Here is a 27,812-nt window from a genome sequence, read left to right on the forward strand (position 1 = left end):
GGGTCTCTAAGGGACCTAGTAGTATCTGCTGTTACTAAAGCATGATCAAGAGAAATCTGGGTGTTCTCTCTAAGGAACCTAGTAGAATCTGCTGTTACTAAAGCATGACCAAGAGAAATCTGGGTGCTCAGGTGCTCAGCTGTGAGCAGAAGTTGGGCTTCTAGAGACCAGGAAATGTGCAAGGTATAGGAACTTGATATTTTGGGGGCATTCTGTTGAGTGGGTGAAGTGAGGGATTTGGTCTTGATGTCTGGCTCCCTCTGTCTCTTATCTGCAAAGCTCAAAGTTAAAAAGAACCCACAGAAAATACATTGGGAGGGCAACTGCTGGATCTGGGCTGGGCCCTTCCCCTTATTCTGTGAGATGCTAACAGCCAGGCTGTACACCTGGGTGGGGGCCCAGAAAATGTGAGCTGGCAAAGGGTGTAGAGAACAGTGTTCTTAAGTGCCAAGAAGGATTGAACTTTTCGTATGTGATTGTAATGAAAAGCTGATGAATATGTTAGAGGAATGGATGAGTGGTTTTATGTAGTCTTAACCCAGTAGTGTAGTTTCTTCCTTGTTCTTTGTCCTTTTCAGAACACTGGGAGAGTGCATGCAGGGCTCTCCACTGATCTCCCTCAGTGCTCCTTCTGTGGTCCTGATGCCAGGTGTCCTTTCTTGGAGACTCAGCCTGCTATCTTCTTTGGTGGCTACACCACTCATTCCCTTGGTGTTTTCTACTTCCTTGCCTTCAGCTTGCTTAAGACTGGGAAGGGAGTTAGGTGGTGTCCCCAGCTTTTCATTTTCTCACTGTCCACCCCACTAAACTAGATTAGCTGTAGGTGTAAATTGGGAGGGCAAATGTTGGATCTGGACTGGTCCCTTGCCCACATAATTAGGTCCCTGGCTATATGTTCCCATAGCACCCTATAGTTCCTCTTTCAGAATAATCAATTCCCTTGTAATTACTCAGTTTGTGTCCTGCACGACTACAGACTTGCTGGAGGTAGGGACTGTTTGTCTTGGACTTTGCTGTCAGCCCTTAGCACAATGTCTGGTACATAGTATGTTCTCAAATATTTATTGTTAGAATAAATGCATTAACTCAATACGTCCTTCATTTCAGAAACTGATTGCTAACTACCATGGGAAAATAAAGTAAATATGGGGATGGAAAAAATTCTAAAATTAGTTTCTGCTCTTTTTCTGGCTCCACGTTAGTGTGGGAGCCCCTACAAGCTGGACCTCCTTCCAGGCTGGCCCCACCTTTACTCTACAGTGGTCTCTTCAGTCTGAAGATACCACCAAGGTACAGCCAGGAGTGAAACTTCCAGCGTAGGTGACTGCAGTTCCCTTAGCCTCTGCCCTGCCCACGTTATCAATAAATTTGGGCTATTTCTTCAGATACGAATTTTCTCAAGAAATTCTCTCCCTTCGTGGTATGGGTCATATCACTGGTAGTTAACCTTTCAGTGAAATAACTTTTTCTTCCTAATGACCTGAAAAGCTTCTGCACCTCTGCCTCTCATTTCTCATGTGAAGTCAGCAAACTGAATTCCTCAATTTGAGCTCCAAGAAGGTGGGGTTTTTGTCTGTTTTCTACGCTGTAATACTTCCAGCGCCCAGAAGCATACCTAGCACACATTTGTTCGGAGTGAATACTCATGCACTTCACACCCTGCTTAGAGATGACAAACTTTGGCCAGGACACCTGTCCACCCACTTCTCGGAATTCAGCCTCTCAGGATTTAGGTAGGTCAAAGTAAAAAACAAAAAACTTTCCAGCACCCACAGGTGAGGATATTATGCAAAACACGTCGCTTGTCTTGAGATAAGTTTCGTTTGGAGAGGAAAGTACATTTCTCCAGAGACGAATCAAAGCGTGCTTTTGCGTCGAGTGCCCTGCTTCCGCCTTCCGGGTCAAACGGGACACCGGACTTAACACAGAAGGAGGGCAAGCGGCGGAGCCGAGGGCGGGCGGCAGCAGGATACTAGCTTCACCCGCCTGTTTCCATTCCTACGCAGACGGGTGGGGCCCACATCTGCGTAAAAATGGGAAGGGGCCGGAAGGGGCCGGGCCGCAGGCGCCCAGACTTCCGGCACTCAGCCGGGCTGCCCTGCGGGTAGTTCTAACGCGAGGCGCGCGAGTGGACTGGGTGACGTCAAGGAAGGCGGGGGACGTGTTGGGCATGCGCAATAGATCGACTTCGCCCACCCTGGCCCCGCCGGCAGTAAAGGACCTGACCACGCGGGTGGGATTTCCAGTTTTGTGGCAGAGGGCGGGCGCCTAGCGGCTTTCTTGGCAGCGGGCAGGAAACTGGCAGGAGTTCCTGAGCCTGAACGTACAGCGGAAGTAGAAGAACGTATGTATGTGTGAGAGAGACCTCTGCCTCATTTAACAAATTACGATACTATGCTCAGGAAACGGTGTAGGGGTTGAGGTGAGCCCATCGTCCGAGGGTCCGTGGATGTCCACTAGTAGGGGAAGGCGGGACCAGCAGAAGTTAAAGTACAACCCTCTTGCAATTCTACCCGATTTCATTTATTTACTTTTCTGTCTCAGGGTGAGATGGTTGGTAGTCCACATTCTAGTGTATATTAGTTTAATCAGATTGCTATTCTTACAACTATTGGCGGGAAGCGAAGGGGGAGTTGGCAGTGAAGAGAGTGCATTTGGAACCATCTCAGAGGGCAGTTTTAGGTGAAATGCTCAGAATTTTGCCAAAAACTCCCCTGCTTCCTTTCTGCCCCAAACTCCTTAACGTTTGAATCAGAGAAAATAAATTACAACAGGTAAAATTCAGCCAGAGAAAATATAAATCTAGGCGTAGGCTAGAAAGACACATGAATTTGGGACTAGTGGAGGCCAAGTCAACCAAAAAATCAGATAGCATTGTTGACCCCATCTTGTCTGGGCTGGGTTAGCATTCCAAAGCAGAGGGAGGGGAAAATGTCCTCTGGAAGATGCTGTAAGACTTAAGGGAAAGTTGTTGGCAGGTTTCCTGGTATGTCACTAGCTGGTGTTAATAATTCACTGCTACTGCTTTGATTTTAGGCCCTTCTTCAAGTGTCTGGAGCTCAGAGATGCAGTCCAGGGGAGGGAAATGTGACTAGTTGAGGAGGCCATGCTTACTGTTGCTGCCAGGTCCCATGTCAGCACCAAGTCCTCAGCTGCTGGTGGCAGCTGCTCAGCAGACCCTGGGCATGGGAAAGAGACGAGGCCCACCCCGAGCTGTCTGCCTTCATCTAGCCGGAGAGGTGCTGGCTGTGGCCAGGGGACTGAAGCCAGCTCTGCTCTATGATTGCAACTGTGCAGGGGCAGCGGAGCTCCAGAGCTATCTGGAGGAGCTGCAGGGCCTGGGCTTCCCGGCCCAGGGACTTCACATCCTTGAGATTGGAGAAAACAGCCTGATTGTCCTTCCGGAGCAGGTGTGTCGGCACTTGGAGCAGGTGCTGCTTGGTACCATAGTCTTTGTGGATGTTTCCAGCTCTCAACTTCACCCTTCCGTCTGCTCCCTGGACCAGCTTCAGGACTTAAAGGCCCTCGTGGCTGAGATCATCACACATTTGCAGGGGCCACGGAGGAACCAATCCCTGGCAGTCTCCTGCAGCAGGCTCCGTTCCTCAGACTGGAATCTCTGTACTGTGTTTGGGATCCTCCTGGGCTATCCTGTCCCCTATACTTTTCACATGAACCAGGGAGGTGACAACTGCTTAGCCCAGACTCCACTACGGGTGTTCACCGCCCGGATCTCATGGCTACGTGGTCAACCACCAGTCTTGCTCTATTCCTTTAGTGTCCCAGAGAGCTTGTTCCCATCCTTGAGGAACATTCTAAACACTTGGGAGAAGGACCTTAGAACTCGATGTAGGACTCAGAATGACTTCGCTGACCTCAGCATCTCCTCTGAGATAGTCACACTGCCGGCTGTGGCCCTCTGACTTTAACTCTTTTCCTGTGTAGAAGGAGCTCGGTAAATGATCAGCTCTAGGTCAGAGATGGCACATAGGAATCATCTCAAGTGCCAATTCCAAGCATCTCGGGGACCTAGGGAAGAATGCTGTAATAAATTTGCCATTTTTATGCTGAACTGGACTAGGGAGAGTAGACCAGGATGCTTCAGGAATAAACAGAGTTCTTTGGAACAGAGGCCATCAGGTGAAGTTTGTTTATTTTTACAGCAGGTTAAAAAAATGAGAGTCAGAAATCTCAGTTGAGTTGGAAAAACCCACACATTAAAGTACCCAGACCTGAGTTTTTTTTTTTTTTTTTCGGTGTGCGGGCCTCTCACTGTTGTGGCCTCTCCCGTTGCGGAGCACAGGCTCCGGACGCGCAGGCTCAGCAGCCATGGCTCACGGGCCCAGCCACTCCGCGGCATGTGGGATCTTCCCGGAGCGGGACACGAACCCGTGTCCCCTGCATCAGCAGGCGGACTCTCAACCACTGCGCCACCAGGGAAGCCCCAGACCTGAGTTTTTTACTGAATTTCTTGCTTCTGATTTTCACCCAAGGCAGCTGTCACCAGTTATTCAGAGCTTCAGGCTGTCCTTATTGGCCAGGAACACTGCCACTGCTATAGCAATCAGTGCCATCAGCATCAGAAGCCATCGGCCACATTGCCTTTGTGAGGAGGGAGGGGGAGAGAAGAGAAAGAGGCCATGGGTTGGTCAGAGAAGATGCAGGCAAAAATAATCTTCCTTCTTCCCATTCTAGCCCAGTGGAAAATCTTGTTTTGGTGGAGGAGAAAAAGCTTTTTATATCTCTGTCTCTCTCACTTTGCCACCTCCCTCGGGATAAAACCACTTTCCAGTGGTCACTGGCCCAGCGAACCACAGCTAGCGGGGGCCAGGTACTTCAATACTGATATGAATAATCAAAAGTGGAAAATAACTCAGCAAAATTGTATTCTGTTTATATTCCTTTTCTCGTCACTCTGTCCTTGCCACAATACTCATAATAGACTAAAAGAACACCGTTTCATACTTCAGCTAGTAGTAAGTTTTTCCCTTCAGGCTCAGGCTTTCCATGAAAATTGAGCTTGGAGGCATGAGCCAGTGTTTCTTTACATGGTTGCTATACTCTCAGTACAGTATAAACCAAGCTGAACGGGGCCGGCTGGTCAGATGTTGGCAGGGGCTGAACAATTTTATGGGCAAGATTTGGCTAAAGGAGGAATCGTCCCACGATCACCTAGGGCTGTATGGGAGGATAGACCCTCTTACTCTGGGAGGCAGCTGCTGGCTCTGGTTCAGCTCTTCTTGACAATGCTGCAGCTTACGCAGGCAGGAGAGATACTCATCACTGAGGTTGTCTAATTCTGAATGCAGTTCTTTGCACTGTGTGGGGGCGGGGGGGGGCGTTGCGGGAGAACACCACCAAGGTCATCAAGACAGTTCTGTCAGGGACAGAGCCCAGGTAGGGGAGAGGGCCCTGTGTAAGTTGCCCTGTCATTCATTTGGAATTTTTACCTCCATCCTCCCTTCCCAGCTTTTCTCAGAGCTTTCAGTTTGCCTTCTGACTGTCTCACCTAGTTTGTTTGTAATGTGTTTATTTAAATGATTGATTATAATGCATATTATTATATATTACACATGTGTGACAGTTGTATGTGCCAGTGCTTTGTAAATGGAGACACACAAAAATGAAGTTCCTATAGCACACACAACCTGGAAGAGATCTTAGTGCAAGTCTCTTTGCTGGGAACTAGTTGCATGTGAACACTTCAGGAGCTACGTATTTCTGTGAGTATGGAAGATAGGAAGAGATAGGAAGAGTTTTGTTATTTAAAAGACACTGTATAAAGTTTTAAGATGCTCAATGTAGGACAAAGTTTGAGGAGTTAATGTGTTTGTTAAATGTGTTTGAGTTTAGATTGACTTTCTGAAAAGTAACTCTTTAGTAAAACCTTGAATAAGGGTTGGTATAAACAAGAGAAAAGATTGACAAGTTAACCCGAAAGCAAAGATGTTTTATTCAGGCCTAAATGAATACCTGCAGGCACCCAATCACAACTTAAGCTCAGAAATGCCTGTTGTCTGGCTGCCTCCCAGCAGTTTCCCTGTCACTGTAGGATGAGCCCCTTACTATCGGAGGTCACCATCTCACCTCCTTTTCCTTGGCCAGGAGCTGCAAAGTTTTCTTTTGGAGCTGGTCTCTGAAATCCCAGTCCTTCTCCTTCCCTGGACCACTTCGTTATGGGAGGGCTTTGGACTCCGCCCAGGCAAAGCCTGATCTAAAAAATCAGCCAGATTCGCAGTGAAAGTGAGGCCCATACCTCTGAGGAATGGTCCCTACACACTGAGAGAAGCCCTAAGCGGGAGGGAATAAGGAAGGGCCTGTCCCTGGCCAGACCGTGTGGATTGCAATTCTCTGATTTTTAAAGAACATCCATTGGGATCCTGCCCAGACTGTTCAGAGAGTGGGAATTTGAGCCCCTTGAGGGCAAGGTTGGCATTTTACTTTTGTCTGTATCTCTAGTCCTGTCTAAAGCCAGATACTTTTAGAAAATACTCATTACTTTAGTTTCTTTGGTTGCATGGCACATCTTTTAGACTGGGAGGTTTGCTGGATGCTTCAGTATAACTCCATTTTCCTTCTGTCCTTGTTTCAAAATGATGAGATGAGAATGGCAGTCATATAACTCATCTTCATGTAGTTAAAGATGGTTTTTCAGCCACCTGGCAGTCTGCATCGTGGTGAAGAGAGCCCTGGCCTGGGAGTCAGAAATTCTGGATTGTGGTCATAGCTGTGTCCTTAATTTGTATGACCACAGACCTTCATTTACCTTCATTTTCTTATCCATCCTATGTGGGCATAATAATTCCTTCTTTATATTCTACCCAGTGATTGTGATGACAAAACAGAGGGCCATGTGCAGTGGATAAATGAGGAGCTTTTGCCCCTCCAGATGTATGATGAATTCTTCTCAGGAAGCTAAGGCAGCAGACTTGAGGACTGAGAGTGAGGTGACTGTTCCATGTGACGTGGTTTCTACGTGGGGAGCTGGATGTGGTTTGGAAAGTTAAGGGTAAAAATTAACATAAAATCCTGAGTTCAGAATCAATTTATTGAAATATTCAATGCAGACATATGTTTTCAGAGGGAGTAGGAATCCTTTTCACAGTTTATATACCTCTCAGGATAGGAGGCTAACTAAACTATTCTCAGAGCCAGTGATGAGTCCTTAAAATGGCCCTCTAGCTCCCTGACCTAATAGACTCCCAGAACTGGGTGGGACTCCAAGAGGTCATGTAGTCCATCCCTCTGTCTCTAGGCGGACAGGGAAAGGGCAATATCTTAGAATTTGTGGAAATAAATTTGCTGACCTTTCTTTGTTAAGAGTTTCTCCTGTTCTTGAAGCTGTAAGGATTGATTCTGAAGCAGACCTGTTGGAAAACACAAGGAACTTTTCTGTGCCAGCATATTTACTGCGAAGAGTATCTTTTCAGAACTTTGCTTAGAACCTTAATGATTGTGTTCCCATCTGTGGTTGGTTGAATTGTGTCTCCCCCACCTACCCCCCACAAATTCATATGTCAAAGCCCTAACCCCCAGTACTTCAGAAATGTGACCCTATTTGGAGATAGGTTCTTTGCAGAGGTAATCAAGTTAAAATAGGACATTAGAATGGGCCCTAACCTAATATGACTGACGTCCTTATAAGAAGGGGAAATTTGGACACAGACGTGGATGGATGGAAGACGTGTGAAGAGATGGACAAGACAGCCATCTCCAAAACAAGGAAAGCGGTCTAGAACAGATCCTTCCCCCAGAGCCCTCAGAAGAACCAACCCTGCCTGACACCTTGATTTTGGACTTCCAGCCTCTAGCACTATGAGAATGTAAATGTCTGTTCTTTAAGTCACCCAGTTTGTGGTGCTGTGTTTTGAACACACCATCCTTATGTCTTTTCCTACTATGTACATTTAAGTCTCTGCTTAAATGTTACCCTAGAAGAAAGACTTCCCCAGATGACCCTGTGTAAAATAGCAACTATTTTCTCTTTAACCTGCTTTATTTTTTTCTCTGTAGCCGTTATTAATACCTGCCACATATTTGTTCACAGAAACTCCGTAGTCCACTGTAGTGTTTCCTTAGAATGTAAGCTTTGTTAGGGAAGAAACTGTGCCAGCTCTGTTCATTACTGTATCCCCAGTGAGTATCTAGGGTGTCTGGCACTTGGTAGGGGCTCAATAAATATGTATTGAATAAATAAAGGCATGATTTTGAAGTGACTTGCCCATTCAGCTCCCGCTGTGTAGGAGCCCGGCTTCTGCTGGTGTTCTTTTCCCCTTAGCCCTGTGGCTGCCTTGCTGTTTTCATATTCATTGCTGTTTGCATGAAACTTCTCTGTCAGGGTGTCAGAGGTTAAGGTGTGAGCTATTAATTGAATCAGGTTCTCCAGCTTTTCAGAAATTGCCTGCTTTTCTTCTGAGACGTCCCTTTTCTTCTTTGGCCTCAACATGTAATTTTGAAGTGGACTGAGGCATATGTGGTGTGAGCTTATTTTCTGAACCATTCCTAGTGACAGGTCTATGTGACATATGTACATAATAAATTAGAATATATAAAATAAGAAATACCTTAGAAAACTCAACACGTTTTGAAATCTGCAGTTCTGGGGGAAATGCAGGTGGTTGTCAGAGAACATGGCGGAGAAAAGTAGAAACAAAAAAAACCCAGAGGCTAATGTGGAACTTGTGAAGAGCTGTAAATGACCTCACTGCAGAAGAAGAGGGTCTGAAAATGCAGAGGTAGAGGATATGCCAAGGACCAGGCTCCCCATCCCTCCTTTGGGTGCCTATCGTGGGGCAGGAGCCCCAAGAATACCAAAAAGCCACCTGTGCTACTTTCAGAATCTGGAAAAGGGACTTACTCTGCAACTGCTGTACTTTGGTCACCAGGGCAAGTTTCTCCTCCTCTGACCTCTTTAGTTGATCTGAAAATGAAATAATGCAAACCAAAATAGACGAACCTAAGACTTAATGAGCTCACCCCTGAGGCTGGAAATTAGTAACAGATGCTGTCTTGCCCATGGCATCTGACAAGTGTCCAGTGGAAGTTGCTCTTTCTTCTGCTTGTCCCAGTTTGGAAGAGGTGAACCAGAACCCGACTACCTGGGATTTCATCTGCATCAACAGTGGGCTGAATTAAGGGTTATATGTGCACATAATTTGGTCCTCTCTCAGCTGACAGGCTGTGACTGGGAAACCTTCACTATGCCTTGTGTTTCAACTGACCTTTCCCTTTAACTTAGGAATGCGCCCTTGACACGTGACTGCTGTGTTCTGGCTTAGAGGAATGGGCTGGATACTTTCAGTCTTGGATGATTAAAACAGCCTTGACTTTTTCTCAAAGTCAAATGAAATCGCCAAGTCAACCAAAAGAACAAGTGAAAGACTGAAGCCTTTCCACCCAGCTTCCTTTCTCTGGGCTCCTTCAGCCAGAGGCCTCCAAGGAGAAGGGTACCTTGTAGGTGCTGGGTATCCGAGCTGCACAGGTCTCTGTCCCGCTGCAGGCGTTCAGTCTTGGTCTGCAGCTCCTGGCGCTCGTTCTCCAGAAGCCTTAGGGCCTGGTTCATCTGTAAGTCTCTACTGTCTGCTCCCTGGAAGGAGGAGGAGGGGTGGACACAAGCAGGTCAGTGCTAGGGTGGAGGTGGGGGGCAGATCCCAAGGAAGAGGAAAACTGTAGAAAACTGTGGAATTTTAGAGCTGGAAGGAGGCTTAGGGAAATGGAAAAATAGGAAAAGTTTTTAAATTCTTTGCTTTGCTCTATTCCTGACGCTTACAGCAAACAGTGCATTAGATTTTTGATGTTCACAAGGGATACATTTGGGTAAATGCCCAAATTAAGGAATACTGAATCATCACTTTTCTAGATGTCTTCACTTTGTCTTTACTTCTCATTCTCACGCTATCCGGGGTGGCGGGGGGAGGCGGGGTGGGCGGGGAGGAGGCGGGTAGGATCATTTTTCACAACGGATTAAGGTTAAAAAGAAAAGGGCCTTCAGGAGGGTTGCCTTGTAGGTGATTCGAGGAAGAGAACAGTGGGTGAGATGTGGCTGCGGTGCAGCGCCCAGCGAGGTTCCCTCCTGTGATACGACGACTCACTTGCTGTTACTTATCCAATGGGCTTTTTTTTAAAAAAAAAAAAAAAAGAATTTTAATGTCCTTTGAGAAATTCTTTGCCTTTTAAAATAAAAAATTAAAGAACAATATAAGAATAATTTGTACATAAGAATATAAAAAGTGAGAAGCAAAAAAAGCGAGAAGCAAATTCTAAGGTTTCTGTTTTTTAGTAGATTTGAAAGGAAATCTATAGATAAATCTTTTTTGCGGTACGCGGGCCTTTCCTGTCGCGGAGCACAGGCTCGGGACGCGCAGGCTCAGCGGCCATGGCTCATGGGCCTAGCCGCTCCGCGGCATGTGGGATCTTCCCAGACCGGGGCACAAACCTGTGTCCCCTGCATCGGCAGGCGGACTCTCAACCACTGCGCCACCAGGGAAGCTCAACCTTAAATGTTTTTAACCTCCATTCCTCTGTCTGATCGGTTCTTCCTTTTTCTACATTTGGAACATTAATTCTTCAAAAACAAATATGATGTCTATGAGTACAAACTGCTCGAGGTAATAAGGGAATTACAAATGTCTTTTTAATGACTTTGAACTAGAGTTGCACTCTTCTTCATTGCTAATAGGATATTGTATATAAAACTCAAACACATTGATATCTGGACCACCATCCCCCCAACAAATTCTTTACAATCACTCAAAATGTTCCCCTTTCTCCCTGCTCACCTTAGAGCCACACATTAAGGTTTAGGTTGTTAAAAAACATAACAAATCAAACAAAAACAACTTTCACACTTAATTGATCTTATTTCTAGAACTGGCACACACTAGGATTCTCAGATCCCAGCTTCAGTAAAAGTATAAAGAGACACTTTTGAGGTGGGTCCTCAACATTCCAAACCAAGTAAGTAAAATCTGCGAAAAACAATAGCTAATATCTATTGAGAGCTTATATGTGCGAGGCATTGTGCTAAGTGCTTTGCATGGATTTCCTCACCTAATCCTCACAACAATCCTATGGTAGAGGTACCATTATTATCCTCATTTTACCGATGTGGAAACTGAGGCTTAGGAGGTTAGCTAACTTCTCCAAGGTAAACACGGATTGGAAATGATGGAACCCTTGAGAATGCCAAGGGTCTACTGTAATGGCTTAAAAACACATTGGCAAGATGTGTTAGTTGATACTCAAACTGTAAGTAAACTGGTGACGTTTATTCTGCCCCAATAGTGGGCATTTCTGAACTGGATGCCCTGCTGGGATGGGGTGCAGAGAGTGGGTTGGGGCATGACAGTAGGCTGATGACTATTCCAGCCCAGCCCTTTGCATTCGGATGATGTCATTTCAATGAACACTTAGGTCATTTGCATGAGCAGTGCAGACATCCTTGCTAAACTCAAAATTAGCTTTGGGTCCCCCTGCCCAGCGGCAGCTTCTCTCATCACTGCTGTCAACACCTCCCTCCCCTAAACCCTGCTTTCCCTCCCCACCTCCCTACTCCCAGGGCCTGGTACCTGCAGTTTGGACTGAAGCACGTGGAGCTGGCTCTCCAGCTCCCTGTGCTGGGTCCCCAGGGTCCTCCAGTCCTCCTTCAGAGCCTCGTACTGGCTCTTCCACTCTTCACACTTCTGCTTGGCCAGAGCCAGGGACCGCTGAGGGAGATCAGAGGAGAGGGTGGTGCCTTGGGGGTTCCAGGAGGTCGTGCAGCTGGCTCCCTTGCCACCCAGACTGCCCCAGGGTTCCCAGCCCCAAGGATTACGGAGCGTCCCCACACCTGTGTGCTCTGCAGCTGCTGTTCTGCACTCATTTTCTCCTCCAGCACTTTCTGCAGTGACTCCTTGGCCTTCTGCTCATAGCTGTTTTTCTGGTCTTCCATCTCTAATAGCACCTTATTCATTCCCCAAGGAGTGTATTTCTGTAAATTTGAGGCAATTCAACAAATACACATTGAGCTACTGTGTGCTAAAGCCTGAGCAGGGATACAGAAATGAAAAGAAATTGGTCCTTGCCCACAGGGCAGAGATGTCAGTAATCTGGTGGACCTTCTTCCAGGCTGGAGGCAGGCAGGGAGAGTCCCTCAGGTGATGTTGAGAGGTGAGTGGGGATAAAAAACTGCCCTGGGCATGCTGGGCATTCTCCCCTAGGCCTTCCACAGGCACTTGAAATCCAACATTTCCAAAGGGAAATCATCTTTCTAAACCTGCTCCTATCTCAGTGACCAGCATCACCACCCACCAAGTCTCCCAAACCCTAAACCAGGGAATCACCCTTGATTTCTCTCTCACCTTCTTCAAGGAATCAGTTCAACATCAAGCTTTGTCAAGTCAATGCCTTTAACAGCTCGTACCTGTATCCTCTATCCCTACTGCCACCTCCTTAGTTCAGACCCCAGTAATACTATTATATGGATTATATCGAGACTATATATTATCTTCATGCCTTGCCTCCCTTCAAACCCTTTTCAGTCCTGCAGCTAGAGGCTTCTTTCTAAAACTTAAATCTGATCACGTCACAACCTGCTTAAATCTCTCAGTGGTTCTCAGTGTTCTAAGAATCAGGTCCAAACTCCTTGGCATGGTTTCTACTTACAAGCCCAGACTTTCATCTCATGCTGCCTCCACGCAAGCTGAACTGCTTGTAGGTCCCCTAAGCACTGTGCTTTTCAGCCTCTGCCTTTGCCCATAAAGCTTCTTCTACTTAGAGTATCGTGACCCACACTTCTCACCTGGTTAACTTCTACCCATGTTCAAGATTCAGCCCTAGAATCATAAATTCTGATAAACTTGGCCAACCATACCTACCCCCCGACTCTTTATGGATTAGGTAGTTTTACTGGTGTTCACATAGTATCTATATTTCTAATCTATTGACTCATCTGTCTCCTTTAAGGGACTGTAAGCTCCTTTGAGGCAGGGAGCATTTTTAAAAAAATAAAATTATTTTTGTAGGCTTGGGGATCTGAACAATATTCAGTAAAGTCAAGTTTTAAAAATTAATACATTTGTATTTTTAGAATTTCTCCTGGCTTCAAGATCAAAAAGAAAAAGACACGAGCAGCTTTGCAAATTCACTGGGGGTCTTGCCCTTCCAGTGCTTTTCATTTTTATGCCCTGTGATTTTTGGGAAAGCAGGAGTCTTTTACTATCAATTCTGGGTTACCCAACTGGGTAAGAGATAGTCTAGATAATGCAAATTTAGAGTTCAATATCAAATCATTTCCATTTAGCTTTGGAGTCATCTGAAAGTTTGGATTTAAATGTTGAGTGGGTCTTATGTTCTTGGAATTGTCATTAGAAACCAGATACAGGAGTTACTGGTTGAGATCATACATGGTTATGTCCAGGTTATTGGACTTAACCATGCTGGTCACTGACCAGCTTTATCCCCCATTGAAAACGAGTAGACTGGCATTCTGGATTATATGTCAGTCTCTTATGAGCTTGGTTGGCATTACTGAAAAAATAAAAGTTGTGGATCCGCAAACCCATAGACTATATAGACTATGTTCCCCTGCAAAATTCTAACTACATGGCCACCTTATCTTCCTAACATCAAGTGGGAGCAGTCTGGCCGGTTCATCTCGTTCTCTTGACTTATCTCCCCGCCTGTCAGAAATCTATCACTTCTCGAGTGTGAAAACTGACTTTTTTCTATCTCATATAATCCAAGATCAGGCCAATCAAGAGATTACCGGAGCTGGATAACAATGCCACAGAAAGCCAGGAGTCACAGTCTTTTACTTTCTCCCAGGGATTGCTGCTAGATAAAAGTTGCCCATGGCATGAAAATCATTTTGCGAGACTTCATTGTAATATCCAACTCATCTGTTCAAATATTCGGGCCTGTGAAGTTCTATCCAGGTGAGCTGAATCTTTACCAAGGGCCTCTCCCTCCGTTTCCAGGTATTCTCAAGGTTCCCCTGGAGCTGGCAAAGCGCTTAGTGCTGGGCTTCCTTTCCTAGGGTACAAAGTGAAGGACACCAGGAGAAAGGGAGAGGGGGATGGAGATAGTGTTTTGGTGAATTGGAGACCAAAGTGAAAATGGTAAAGGCCAGAACTGGGTGAGTAGGGATGGGTGCATTAATCTCTAGCAAGTGATGTTTCTAGAGAGTAAGCTTGACGTTCAAGCATTCTCTCCCTTAATTCTAGATTCCTGGGCTAGAACTGTCCTCCGGAATGCTTACCTGGGTACAGGTGTACAGCTGGTTTTCCAAAGATCTCAGTTTGCCCTTCAATTTGTCTTCATTAAGCTGGCCCTGGAGCAAATGGGATGAGTTAGCCAGAACACAGCTTGGGCCAGAATACAGCATGCAAAGAGTTTTGTTCCGCATTTCCAGCCTACTGCCTAGAATAAACAGTGTTTGTGGAATTGAGCTCTTTCAGGAGGTAGAGAGAGGGAGAGATGACAGATGTTTGGAAAGAAAAGGATCTTTTCCTCTTTCTCTGTAATAGGAGCAGGAAGAATCAGACTGGCCCCCAAAGTCTTCTGTGTACCTTGAGGTTTTGTATCAAATGGCTCAGGGTATCGTAGCAGGGGCCCATTTGAAGGAAAGCTTCTAAGCTCTCCTTCTCTTCTTTCATTACCTCTCTCCCCTGTCTGTCCAGGCACTTATATACTCCGCACCTCCTCCCAGTCTAGTACATGGCCCTTTACCTCTAAAGGCCAATAGGACTAAAGGGGTCTCCCCTCCCAGGGGGAACATACATCCCTCCCTTACCCCCTGTTATGGGCTGAATTATGTCCCCCTAACCTCCCCACAACGTTCATACGTTGACCTCCTAATCCCCAGTACCTCAGAAGGTGACCGTATTTGGAGATAAGTTCTTTAAAGAGACAATTGAGGTCCTTAGGGTGGGCCCTAATCCAATATGACTGGTGTGCTCATAAGAAGAGGAGATTTGAACATCAGGATATGCAGAGGGAAGACCATATGAGGACACAGGGAGGAGAAAGCCATCTGCAAGCCAAGGAGAGAGGCCTCAGAAGAAACCAACCGTGTCAACACCTTGTTCTCACACTTCTAGCCTTCAGAACTGTGAGAAAATACATTTCTATTGGTGAAGCCACCCAGTCTGTGGTACTTTGTTATAGCAGCCCTAGCAAACGAATACAGTCCCCTCCCTGCCCTACACACACACACACACACACACACACACACACACACACACGACTCAAGATGAGAAATTCTTTAAGAAAGCAGGAAAGGGAGGAGGGATATTAGAGCAGGGTGTGTATGCGTGCGTGGTAGTGACGGTGGTGGTGAGAGGACCTCCCAGAGAGCCACACGCTATTTATTCACGATCTGGGTCTGTCTAGTGGCATTTTGGACATTCCAAGAGGGACGTAAATCTCAAGGGCGGGGGTGGCGAAAGGCAGGCAGGAAGGCCCGTTATCTGTTTCTCAGTTTTGCAGTATTTCTGCTGAGCAGCCGACAGCTTCCTTGCTGCCTTATTCTTTCCTCCACGTGTAGACATCTTCCTTTTTCCCAGGTAGGGGTTTTGTCCCTCCAGTCCTGAGTCTGATTTAAGGTCGTGTGTGTGAGGGGGTGAGGGTGGGGAGGTACCGTGGATGAGAGCCAGTTTCCCAGAGAAAAGGCCATGGGTCTCTTTAGCAGTAACCGGTTCTCATATCCTTTCGCTGGCTTTTCCAACCAGGCCCCAGTGGGACGCTTGTGAGGTCTAGAAATTACATTTCTCCTCAGGCCTGAGACGCCACCGTCCCTCTCCGTCGGGAGACGGCTTGGACAAGGCTTGGACGTTTCCAACCCTTACAACGTTTCTGGTCTGTAATGGCCAGAGGGCAGAGGAGCCTCTGTTTTTTTTGTTTGTTTTGTTTTTATTTTTTTCGGTACGCGGGCCTCTCACTGTTGTGGCCTCTCCCGTTGCGGAGCACAGGCTCCGGACGCGCAGGCTCCGGACGCGCAGGCTCAGCGGCCATGGCTCACGGGCCCAGCCGCTCCGCGGCACGAGCCTGTGTCCCCTGCACCGGCAGGCGGACTCTCAACCACTGCGCCACCAGGGAAGCCCGAGCCTCTGTTCTGAGGTCTGTCCCCCTCACTGAGTTTCAGGGCACCTGGGAGAGGCAGGAAGTGGTGTCTCACAGCTCCTGTTTTGATCTTGTTTGGCCGATTCTTCTAACCCTGGGAGCCAGGGTGCACCTCCACCCTTTTTCCTTCCTGTATTCCTCAGCGGGGCCTTGCAAAAGCAAAAGGCTTTGCCAAAAATAATTTTTCAAAGTGCCTCCTGCTATTAACGTTTTTCATAATGTCTGGTGTGAGAGCCGAGAGTCAGGATTTGGCATCTACCATAACCACAGGGCTTTGGGACAGATAGAACAGATGGAAAAGACTTCCACTGTTCTGGGCTCCGGAGTAACTGGGAAAAGTTACTCCCCTGCATGGCCTGTTCATTCTTAATCCACAGGTCCTGAAATCAACTCCCTCCACCTGTATCGCAGCTCCGGGTTCAGAGAGTCTGACTGTGTATTTTCCTTTGCCTAAACTCTTACTTTGCAGGATGCAATGAAACCCACTAAGTTTGACAGTTTATCTTGTGGTAGTTTCAGAAGAAAACAAACAAGCCCAAGGCAATATTCTTACAGTTCCCTCAGTCTCCTACCCTTTCTGGGTAGCTCCCTTCTCCTTCCTTAGTATGGTTTCTATCCAGTATTTTTGCCTCTTCCAACTGTTTTTGTGTTTTAGCCACTCCCCAGATTACTTTTCCATTCATGTTGTAATAGAAGACAATTCAGTAAGCCCCTTCAGTGGAGACGAAGGGCCACCCAAGTCTGGGGCTTGAAAACATCTCTGATCCACAGCTCCGCCTGCCCAGACTCCCTAAGGCAGGCAGGGAAGTTACGGCCAAGTTGTTGCAAATGGGGCATGTGGTTTCCTGGTCTGAGCCCCAGCTCTCCCCACATGAAGCCCAGTGGTACAGTATGAGGAAAGGAGCACTTTTTACAGGCCAATTGTGGAACTTTTTTGGCAGTAGCATCCCAGGAACCCAGGGTTCAGAGAGCATAGTACCCCCGCTTGTAAAAGGGAGCAAGGTGGAGGCCATACACACCCGGTCTGAGGGCTTCAGCTCCTGCCTCTGCTTGGCTTTCCCCTGCCTCTGATCTGCTCTCCAGAAACACCACCGCCTCACTGCAGAAGCACCAGCCCACTTATCTCTCTGCTCTACTAGAGGTTGCTTAGGGCCTGCAGCCAATCCCCCACTGCGCTGTCATCTTAAGATCTCATTTCCACTTTGCAGAACTTAAAACCCATGTGTGCCCTGCTCTGGGTTTGTATTGCCCCATACTGAGGGCTTGCTTTCTCTACTGCCCGAACTGTTTCTGCTCTGAAGCTTGCAGCCAGTCAGGAGTCTCTGCTGTGCCCCAGGGCCTGTCACATCCAAAAGGCCCAAAGTCAGCTTGAAGGTGGAGGCAACAGAGGGAGCTGATCTCTGGTGTTCTAATAGAGTTTGTGGTGAGCTTCTCTGCATGTGCAGTTGGAGATTCAAATTATGGAGGCCAAATGGAAAAAAAATAAAGGCCTGAACTTGGCTGAATATCGGAGTCCCTGTTCTGGCCACATTCTTCCACTTACTTTTCCCAAGTACGGCAGTCTGGGACTGTCTTTTCATTGAAGTTGAGCTTTCCAAGGAAGGGGTAGGGGGTTGAATTGTCTTGTTTTGGGGGAAGCAAGAGCTGTTAACTGAAAAAACCTGAGACTATTTTTCTTAAAAACAGGAAGCTGAGGGGTTTGTGGGAAGGAAGAAGACAAAAAGGGTGAATATTAGGGGGTGGGGGGAGAAGGGAGGGAGAAAACCACAGCTGGAGGAAATCCTGCCCCCCGCAGGAGCATGGAGCTAAACCACCCTCAGAGTCTACCTTGGAAATGTCTCTTAATAAATCCTCCCCATTCCCACCACGCTGGCTGTAATTCAAGTTCTGATTGTGTCTTACCTGCAGTATTGCAAGAACTTTCACCACCCCTACACCCACTGGTAGCCAGGGTCCTCATTGTTGTCAGAGAACCTTTTATAAGGTTTATAAAACACAGATCTGATCAATCGCTTTCAACTCAGTTCTACAGCTATCTTTTTCATTTCATTTAATTAATTAATTTATTTCTTGGCCACGCCGCACAGCACGTGGGATCTTTCTTCCCCGACTAGGGATCGAACCCGCACCCCCGGCATTGGAAGCGTGGAGTCTTAACCGCTGGACTGCCAAGGAAGTCCCACCACAGCTATCTTAGTACACGTGCTGCCAAGCGAGTGCAACTCCACGGCTACTGGACAAGCTCCTTCTCAGGATGGGCTGGACACTGCTAAGCGTAGGGCTTTAAACCTGAGGAAAATGTGGTCCCACTGCTCCCCTGCTTATTGCCTGCGGCAGTGTTTCTCAAACTGGGGTGGCATGCATTCTCATGAGATATATATATATATATATATATATATATATATATACTTTTCCTTTAAGAGGGAATCTATAACTATTAAGTTTGAGATACCCTATTCAACAGAAAAAGTTTAAGCGCCATAATTCTAGAGACCTATCGGAGGCCCTTTCGGTCTTATCTTTGGAGCTACTCTGACACAGTCCCTTCATTTCCATCACACTCTGCTATACCCTATGCTTTGTTACACCTAGGCCTGTAATCATTCTGATTCCTTTACTGTAAGCACCCTTTTCCTTTTTCCTTCTTCTTACCCTTCATCATTCCTGCTTCTGTACTGGTAAACTCCTATTCAATCCTTCCAGACCCCGCTAAAGTGGTCCGTTTCCTTTGGAGTCTACCCTATACCACCTCAGGCAGAAGAATTACTCCCTTCTCTTTTCTCTGTGTCACTTTGTAGAAAGTGCTGTTACAGCTTTAGCACACTGCAGTAGAGTTATTTATGACCTGTCTGTCTCTTCCTGGCTGCTACTGGAACTCCTAAAGACAAAGGACCCTACCTCTGTCCCTGTAGCACCCAAGCCAGCACATAGTTGGAACTTATCAGATGTCTGTTGAATAAACGAATGAGACAATCTCAGTTTAGTTCAGCACCGGAAACCACCTGGCAGGCACAGCTGTCTGTCTCAGCTCCTACTCAGCTATGAAAACAACTTCCTTAACCAGCAGGAGCCCTGAACATAAACACCTAAATCCGGATACAGTGACCGACGCGAAGAGGGAGGGCTGAGCCTAGGAGTCTCTTCGACATCACTGCAAACTTCTTAGTTTTGTCCCACGTCCTCCCATCCCATCTCTCTGTCTAAGCACAGCCATCTACGTGGTAAGGTCAGATGTTCACGGAGGCTGGGAGGTTGTGTGTTCTCTCTGTGCACCCGGGGCTTTCTGCTCCAGTCGCATCAAACTGCTTACGCTCTCTGAACATTAAAGTCTAGGGGTTTCGATGTGGGGTCCAAGGACCCCTGGGAATCCAGGATCTGCAAGGTCTTCCCTTTTCCAACTACATATCTGTGTGAGGCTGGATTTTCCTCATATGCTTCAACCAAAACAATGTATTAACAACAGACTGAATGCAGACGCAAATACGAGAATCTAGCTGTCTTCCGTTCAGACATTAAAAAGATTTGCCAGCTCGGTGCTTTGCGACCACCTAGAGGGGTGGGATAAGGAGGGAGGGAGGAGGACGCAAGAGGGAGGGGATATGGGGATATATATATGCATATAGCTGATTCACTTTGCTATACAGCAGAAAATAACACAACACTGTAATTATACTCCAATAAAGATGTTAAAAAAACCCAAAAAACAAAACCAAACAAAAATTTGAAAAAGCATAAAACAATGCCACTCCTCTCACTATTTTTTAAAAAAAATATATACTTATTTTTCACAAAAATATATAATTTAAGTTCACATGTAATCTATTTACTATTGTTATTTTAAAATTAATACATATTTTAAGATTCCTTTTTTCATTTCAAAGTGGTAAATATAAAAAGTTCTTTGGATTTTAATAATTTTTTTTAAAGAGTATAAAGGGGTCCTGAGATTAAAAAGCTGGAGACCCATTGCATTAGCCTATATCATGCCTCTGGTTCTTTGCCTATGCTGTATCCCCTGCCCAGAATATAGTTCTTGTTTCCACATTTGCCTGGAAAATACTAATATAACTATAAATATTTCCCTGGTTCTCCCCTTCTGTGGAGTCGTTCATTCCTCCTTGTATTCTACTATATCCTCAAAACATTTATTTCTCACATCTCTGCATTGTTTAGGCTTCTGTCTCCCTGACCCGCAGCCTCTCTAAAAGCAGGAACCCTGTCTAATTAATCTCATTTCCAGTGCTCAGTGTAGAGAACATGACTTATGAATATTTGTTGAATGAATAGACTAAAATCAGGAGATCTGAATTTTAGTTCCAATTCTGCCTCTAACTAGAAGTGTGAATGTGGACTAGTCACCTGACCTCTCTGACACTCAGTTTCCTCATTGGCAAAATGAGAAAATTAGCTAATCTCCAAGGTCCCTTCCCGCTTTGACATTCACGTCTGGGCTGACTAGTAGGTGTAGGATGACTTGGAATTAATATTGGTGTGAATCCCATATGAAAATAGTTGCATTTATCACAGTCAGTAATATTAACTGAATTGGGACCGTCCTTTCTTTCTTCCAACAAATTAAAAAATGGAAACTCTTGCCTCTCTTGGTTCTGGGTCTTCCCTGGGGGTGTCCTCAGCTGACCACCCTGGACTGAGCCAAGCTCAATACTGTGACATGTTTGACCTTTAGGTCTTAGCACCATCCCCCACCTTCAGCCTCTTCAGTAGCAAAAAAGCCCCTTCTCTTGCTGGGATGGTATGGAAAGAAGAATGAGATAGGCACACATAGAAATCCATGAGCTTTGTTCAAGCAAAGGTTTCCCTTACCTTCCAAGAGCTGTCAGAGGCCCGAATCAGGGCAGACAGTAGGTCTTGGAGAATCACCATTTTCTGTTTTAGAACCAGCTCCCTCTGTAGGGCCTCCTGGGGGGCAAAATGCAAGAGGGTAAGATTAAGTTGGAGGAGAAGGGAGCAGATGGATGGAGGAGCTGCAGGGAGAATTCACATGTTACTTACTTTGAGGTACTCAGAAAGCTGGATGATTTCCTAGAGAGAAAGAAAAAGGTATTTAAGAAGATCGTAGGTTCCCTGAAATCCTAGAACATGGAACCCGAGCCAGGATTGGCTTGTGCTGAGTAAACTTTCTTCCTTGACTCAGGGTCCCTCCAGGCCCCCATGTCTATGCTCATCTAGGAAGAGGGTACCCCTCCATCCCAGCTGAGTTTACCATGGAATTCCAGAATGTCAGAGCTTGGAGGAGATTAGATGCCACCTGATTCAACACCTTCACCATGAGGATTTTCTTACCTTATCTAGAACTGCAACTCCATAACTGGAAGAGAAGAAAAAAACAAAAAAATAAAAAACAAAAATGACAATGGATCAAAGAAATAAGAGTGTCAGGAGGCAGTTGTATTGATTCCTTCTCTGATCTCTTCTGAAGAGCCAATGGGGAAGGGGGGGGGAAGGCCTTCCTTTTTCTTAATTAAGGTGGACGTGGAAGTTCCTTGTGCTCCTCTCCACATTCTGGGGGAGGGTTCAGGTAAAAGCTTAGGAGAGAGGAATGGATGGGCTGTGAAGGAGTTGAGGTCAGGAACATGAAAGGTACTCACTTGGTTTGCTGACTGGCATCATGCTTAATTGTTGGCTGTGTTTCTTCTGCCTTTGTCTGAGTGCCTGAGGGATAGGGATAAGGTGATTCAGAACCCATGGGAGAGGCAGTGAGGGAAGTGGGGAGGGATAGGGACTCTCCACTGCCAGCGAGTGGAAATGCCTCGGCCCAGTGAGTGAGGAAGGCCCTGCTCTTACCATGGTGGTGTTTGGGTGGCTTCTTGATGGGAGGGTCCTGTGGTGGAAGGCCCCCAGCCTGGGAGGGGAGGTGGTCAGCCGGATCCCTCCAGGAGCCTGAGGGAGGCTGGTGTTGGGTTGCAAAGACCTCGGAGCTCTCGGAGCTGGTCCCTGACACCTGGAAAGCAAATGCGGGATGCTGAGAGCATCTTAGAACAGGATTCTCCAGCTGACTGCAGAAAGATGAGCCAGTGATCAAGTTTCAGGTCCAGAAAACCAAAGGAACCCATTCAAGCCTTCAAAGCTACAAGGTTATCCCTGCTCCTGCCCTTTCTTGTCCTGGCTGGTGGGATCGGTCCTCCTCAGTTCAGGCAAATGGGGAGCTGGGCTTGTCTCCAATTACTCTCTCTAGAGTCCCTGATCCCGGAAAGAGAACCGGTCTGAGGTGGGAGTGAGGGGATCTGGGATCAGGTCCTGCCTTTTCTTGGTCTCAGTCTCCTGGCTGTATAATGAGGAGCTTGGAGTAGATGGTGTCCAAGGTGCCTTCCTATTCTAGAGGTGGTTTCCTTCCTCTTAGTAACAGCTGGACCATTGTTGAGGTTTTGTGTGAAGAGAAGGTAAATTAGGCAGCTGTAGGGAGGAACGTAGCAGCAGTTGTCACAATTTTGCTTGCTATTTTTATATTTTCTTCTTACAAACTAAAAAAATTTATGTTTGTAACATAACACTAAAAGGCTAAGAAATGCATGTGGCAGCTAATCCTGCAGACTAACTCTATCTCAAGAAACCTTAAATAACTGATAGGCTCAGGAAGAGTTCTTTAGGTAACTGTGTTTTCTGTTCTATTTCTCCTTAAAATTATTTTTTCAACCGAAAGCACGTAGAAACCTTCTTGCCTTAGAAAGTACACAGTTGGTTTTATTTTACAGCTGGGCTCGAGGATCATTTTTCTGAACAGCACCTCCTGTTGTGGATAACACATGCACTGGTTAAGAAGGCCCAACAGAGCACCTACTCTGGGGACAGTACAATACCAGTTACTTCCAGGGAATCCGGAGGACCCATCCCTGCTGTCCACATGCTCACAATGTGGATAGGAAGACACAGATGGTTTGCTGGCTGAGCTCATTTCAACGTACCCTGGCTTTTGCCAGCACTGCTCCTTCCCAGGGCGGACTAATGGGCCCTCTAAAAGTTATACAATCTTAGAGGATTTATAACCTCATAAAAACCACAGAGAGCAGAGGTGGCCTGGAGAAGCTAGGGAAGCTAGGGCTTCCTGGGCCAGATGCGGCCTTAGGTGAACGATATTGGAATTGGGATGGCCCAAGAGAAAGAGAGAAGGTGGGTGATGCAGCAGCCTTACAGAAGAATAGAGATGAGAAATGTGTGTGTGTGTGTGTGTGTGTGTGTGTGTGTGTGTGTGTGTGTGTGTGTGTGATTTGAGGGAGACATTAAGAAGATTGGTCTGTGTCCCTGGCCTACAGTAAGCATTCATTGAATGTTGAATGACGGATGAATGAATGCTGTAGGAGATATGTCTAGATAGACTGAATTTGAACTAATACTAGGAATTAGCTATGGAATTGTTTTTAAATTATTCTTTTCTCTCCTAAAAGGCAAGTGCAAAGTAAAAAAATAGCTAAAGAAAAAATACCCCCAAAACACAACAACAAAGATATCTGTTGAGTAAGTGGCTAAGGGAGACTTTATGATGACTGAGGAAGGACGGACTTCATTTAAATCACTTCTTAGTGACCTTGAGCCCACCCACCTGTCTTGGTGCTGCACCCCATCCCCTCCAGAGCACTGTGTCCCTCAACATGGCCCACCTGCTGTCTGGGGGAAGAAATCCTGTTGGCCCAAGACAAGGGCTCCTTGAGGTCGGTCGCCTGGCCTTGCCTCCTGGAGGGACCTGGCTCCCCGGCCTGCGGGCTCTGTGCCTCGCCTTTCTCTTCCACCTTCAGGTTCCTCCGTCTGAAAAACTGCTGTTGTCGTGCCCTCTGGAGATGTTCCCTCTGCTGGGTCCTCAGCACCTTCCCCACCTGGCGGCAAGTGGTCACATTGGGGCGGCAGCGGCGGCTCTCACGGGTCTCTTGCCGGCGCTCGTACTTGGTCTCGTAGCTCTCAGCCCACCGGGCCAAGCCAGAGGCAGGCCTAGGGTCTGGGCTGATCATGATGGCCTCCCGAGCACCTGTTGTGCTTGGCTTCCAGTTCCTGGAATAGCTGCCCGGATCTGCCAAGTGCCAACAGGGAGGCGAAGAGGAGGGGTCAGGAGATGGGCCGAAAAATGGCCATCTTCCTGGACGAGGGGGCAGAAATAGCACAGCGTCCCATATGTGTGGGTTGACAACTGAAGAGGGGATGATGTCACACGGGAACTCAGGACATCTGGATTCAGCCTCTAGACTAATTTCTGCTCTTCTCTGGCCTGCGTCTCCCCTTCTGCAAAGTGGCGAGATTCCTCTGCTGCCACTTCTTCCTTGACCAAACGTCTCACCCTGCCTCCAAGTTAGGGGAACGTGAGAAATAATTGATAAAAATCACTAAAAGCGTCTAGCCTTCTGGAGGGCAGATGGGGCTGTGTTCCTTTTCCAGGGACTTCTAAAGAACCAGTTAAATTGGCTCCCTGATCCCCAATCTAAAAGGAAAGCCAGAATCTTCACTGCTCTCTTGGCCCAGTTGTTACTCACATAGGTGAGCAACTTTTCTCAAGGCCTGGAGGGATAGCCAAACCCCTCGACGTGCTACCAGTCCTATGACCAGCACTCACTGTCCTCTGTTTAGCCTTTAGCAGCTATCTTGCCAGCCTGGTCCAGGGCATGGTTCGGGAGGGACACCCCACGCTATTGCCTACAGTCATGGAGCCCTGACCTCGGTCCCTTGGCACTCCACTCCTGGCCCAGGACTGGGCTCTGACTCTGAGGTACAGGACAACCCAGATCCGTACTGGCTGATTACTTGCCACTTGCCCATCACGGGCCAAAACTCATTTCATACTGAGCTTTCAGCTCAGTATCTCTTCAAGTGGCAGGTTCCATTTTTTTAGCATCACCTCCCTGTTAGGGCTACGTATGGTGCCGAGTCTGCTTTCCTCAGCCCAGACACAGATTGCGCCATTGAAACCAGCAACGATGTGGATTATACGTAAATAAGGCTATTGCCAAGAAAAAGGAAACCAAAGCGAACAAACAAAAACAGTAACCAAAAGTCCCCAGGGAACCAGGCTTGGAGTAGAGACCACACTTGCTGCCCCTCTACATGGCCTCACCTGCTACTCACATAACCCCACCCTCACCCCTTCTGCCTTCTCCGTGCCCTTCTCTCTCTTTCCTACGCTCCCTCACCTACCTTCTGCAAATTTGTTCATTCTCCCAGAACCCTCTGGTAGCTTGGCTGAGTTGGGGCTGGACATGGCTAAGCTGGATTCTGAGCACTGGAAATTCTGGTCCCTGGGGTCAGCCCAGAGACTGAAGAAGGGAGGGGGACTTCCCCTTACAGTTGCCGCCTCTCTCTGTCCCACAGCCTCACTACCCACTGCCCTGGGAATCTAGTTCCCGGGGAGGTCAGTGAAGGGATTTCTCAGCTTCACCAACCAGGAGGCATTTGCTGGCACTGGCCCTTCGGGTTTATTTATAGTCAAACAGACTCGACAGGTAGCAGCCTCTCCGCTCTTTCATTGGAGTTCCTTGCTCCTCCTGGATCAGTCTGGAATTCTCTGCAGGATTCTTGCTCTCTCTTTCTCTCTCTGGTCATACGACTCCTTCCGGGGGCTCATGGGTGGGGTCGTATCACACCCTGAGAGGGGGTCTTACACAGTCAGACCCTGTTCGCTCTCCAATGCCTGACTCTCCAGGCTTGGAGGGGCATCTCCTGGCCTTGGGCAGTGCTGACCCCAAGCAGAACTGTTAGGTTGTCAATGCTTGTCCGCTCGTCTCATCCCTGGGTGCCTCTCCCCTTTCTTTAGGCTTTTCTCCTCACTCCTACTCTGTAGGGTCCCCTCACTTCTCACCTGCCACTTTCTTTGTTTAAAAACTTAGGAAAGGATCTGAGAGGCCCATTCATATTAAATTATGAAGGACTGGGTGTGCAGGTAAACTCCACTTTCAGAATCTATACTTGTGGTGTCCTAAGCCATAGGCCCTAGTGATTCTGCCGTAAATGGGGGAGGCGGGGTGTCCCGACCCTGGACTCAGACTGTGTGGACTCCTGTCCTGGCCCTGTCATCTACTACCCACGTGCTTTTGAACAAGCTATTAACTGTCTCTATGTCTCTGTCTCCTCATTTATAAAGTGGGAACCTACCTCCTAAGGTTATGAGGATTAAAGAGAAAATGCACGTCAAGCATCTGGGACATAGCACACAATAAATGTTAGCTTTTTATAATAATATGATTATTATCACTCCTGTCCTACTGATCTTGGATATTGAAGACTCAGTGCGATAAGACAAACTCCCCGAGCTAACCTAGCACTCCAGGACCAAGAATGCCTCATCCTCCAACTCCCTTGGCCCCTTTCTCTTTGAAGGGGCACTGTCTACCCCACGGAGGCAATGCTGGTCCCTAGTTGAAATCATATTTACTGTTGCTCTGTTCCTCTGACTTCTGGGTGTAGGCTACAGGGAGAAAGGACTACTCTGTGGTCTGGATACAACTGCCATTTCAGTTAGGCCTGGCAGAAAGGCAAAGAAGAGAGGACTGCCTCTTTCCCACCTTTAAAATGTGGGGCGCTAGGTCCCCTCCCTGTTTGGTTCCAGGTAATCCCTCAGGCTTCGTAGACGAGGCAGATCCCTTGATTGTGGAGAATCCTCCTGCCTCCTGCTGTGAAGAAGAGAGGGCTGTCTGGGAGAGATAAGTGTGTGGGCTCTGTCTACACTAGTTCACTGAAACGCATGGCTGCCCTGCTCTGTTTCCGGGGTGGGGGGGCGCAGACGTTAGCCCTTGCTACCCAAGCTGGGAGTTGCAGTGGGAAAGTCTCCTCAGAGATGTGAGCGTTCTCAGGCCCCCAGGCTCTCACACTGGGTAGGATTTGGTGTGGCACACCTGGGTAGAATCATACCCAGCTCTCCGGGAGGTCTTGGCTATTCTGATTTGCTTAAACACAAGAAGTCATGTGGACGGCTGACTGACAGAGATGGGCTGTAGAAGAAAATGGAACGGGTCCCCGTGTGCTTCAAAGAAAGGTCACTGGGCCACTGCCCAGGCCGCACTTGGTGGCATGACAGGGCCCAGCTGGAGCTCTGGGAAAGGGTGGTATTGGCTGGGGGAGACTGTCCTCACTGCTCCAGGGGGAGATCAGGGCGCTGCCCTCACCTGACAGTGCTTTGTTGCTGCCTTTCCCGGTCTTTGCTCCTAATTCCCTGCTGTGTGTGTGATAAATGGCCTCCCGCATGAATGAACGGTCTGGGCTTCCTAGCCAAGAGCTCTCAGAGTGAGGTAGGAGAGAAGGGCCTGCACGCAAGCTGCTGGGCAGGCAGCTTGGTGCTATGGGGTCCCTGCTGTGAAGGGAGCTGTAAAATGTACCTCCCGTCACTGGGGAGCCTGAACCCTTAGTCATCTGACTCGCTGCTAATCTGACCTTATGGAAGCAGCAGAGAGGGATGGAAGCTGTGCCTCTGGAGACCAACGCGGGACACTTTCCTGTTTACCCAACCCCCAACACTCAAACTACAACATCCACTCCAGTGTCTCCCCCTTCAGACCAGGGAAGCTGGCAGACAGAGCCTCTTTTGCCCCCCCAGAATCGGAGGTCCCCAACCTGGACACAAAAGCCTCCTCCTAAGTTACCTTGGGTCCCAGGCTCCAACCCAAGCAGCTCAGGAAAGCATCCCAGCTCCTGGGCAGATCTCGGCTCTGGTCTCTGATGGGGCAAGCTCTTGATCCATGGCTCTGGGCCCCCTTAGCATTTCCCTTCTTGGTACTGTCTTT

At 47.5% G+C, this 27,812-nt stretch overlaps 2 protein-coding genes across 3 annotated transcripts; one reads left to right on the forward strand and one right to left on the reverse strand.

Moving 5' to 3' along the window:
- The first annotated feature begins 2,202 nt into the window (after window positions 1-2,202).
- Window positions 2,203-3,926, forward strand: LOC309834346 (UPF0739 protein C1orf74 homolog). Of its 2 annotated transcripts, none has more exons than XM_082673006.1 (2): window positions 2,203-2,348; window positions 3,037-3,926. In XM_082673006.1, exon 2 carries the CDS (start codon window positions 3,132-3,134, stop codon window positions 3,921-3,923), a length of 792 nt encoding a protein of 263 aa, XP_082529132.1. In that variant the 5' UTR covers window positions 2,203-2,348; window positions 3,037-3,131; the 3' UTR covers window positions 3,924-3,926. The 2 variants fall into 2 exon arrangements, with proteins under 2 accessions (XP_082529132.1, XP_082529131.1); XM_082673005.1 differs by having other exon boundaries at window positions 2,203-2,344.
- A 585-nt stretch (window positions 3,927-4,511) lies between these two features.
- On the reverse strand, window positions 4,512-27,773 carry TRAF3IP3 (TRAF3 interacting protein 3; the record flags this gene model as incomplete). Its single annotated transcript, XM_082673025.1, is given in 18 exon segments — window positions 4,512-4,604; window positions 5,205-5,318; window positions 6,088-6,167; window positions 6,170-6,214; window positions 7,308-7,367; window positions 8,858-8,920; window positions 9,451-9,586; window positions 11,568-11,721; window positions 11,723-11,782; window positions 11,784-11,968; window positions 14,237-14,308; window positions 20,923-21,018; window positions 21,112-21,141; window positions 21,403-21,427; window positions 21,708-21,771; window positions 21,904-22,060; window positions 23,715-24,118; window positions 27,672-27,773. Coding segments are annotated over 17 exon segments (1,779 nt in total). The 5' UTR covers window positions 24,060-24,118; window positions 27,672-27,773.
- Window positions 27,774-27,812: the final 39 nt, after the last annotated feature.

Source organism: Grampus griseus (assembly GCF_964374135.1).
Source record: "Grampus griseus genome assembly, chromosome: 1".
In the NCBI taxonomy this organism is placed as follows: Eukaryota; Metazoa; Chordata; class Mammalia; order Artiodactyla; family Delphinidae; genus Grampus; species Grampus griseus.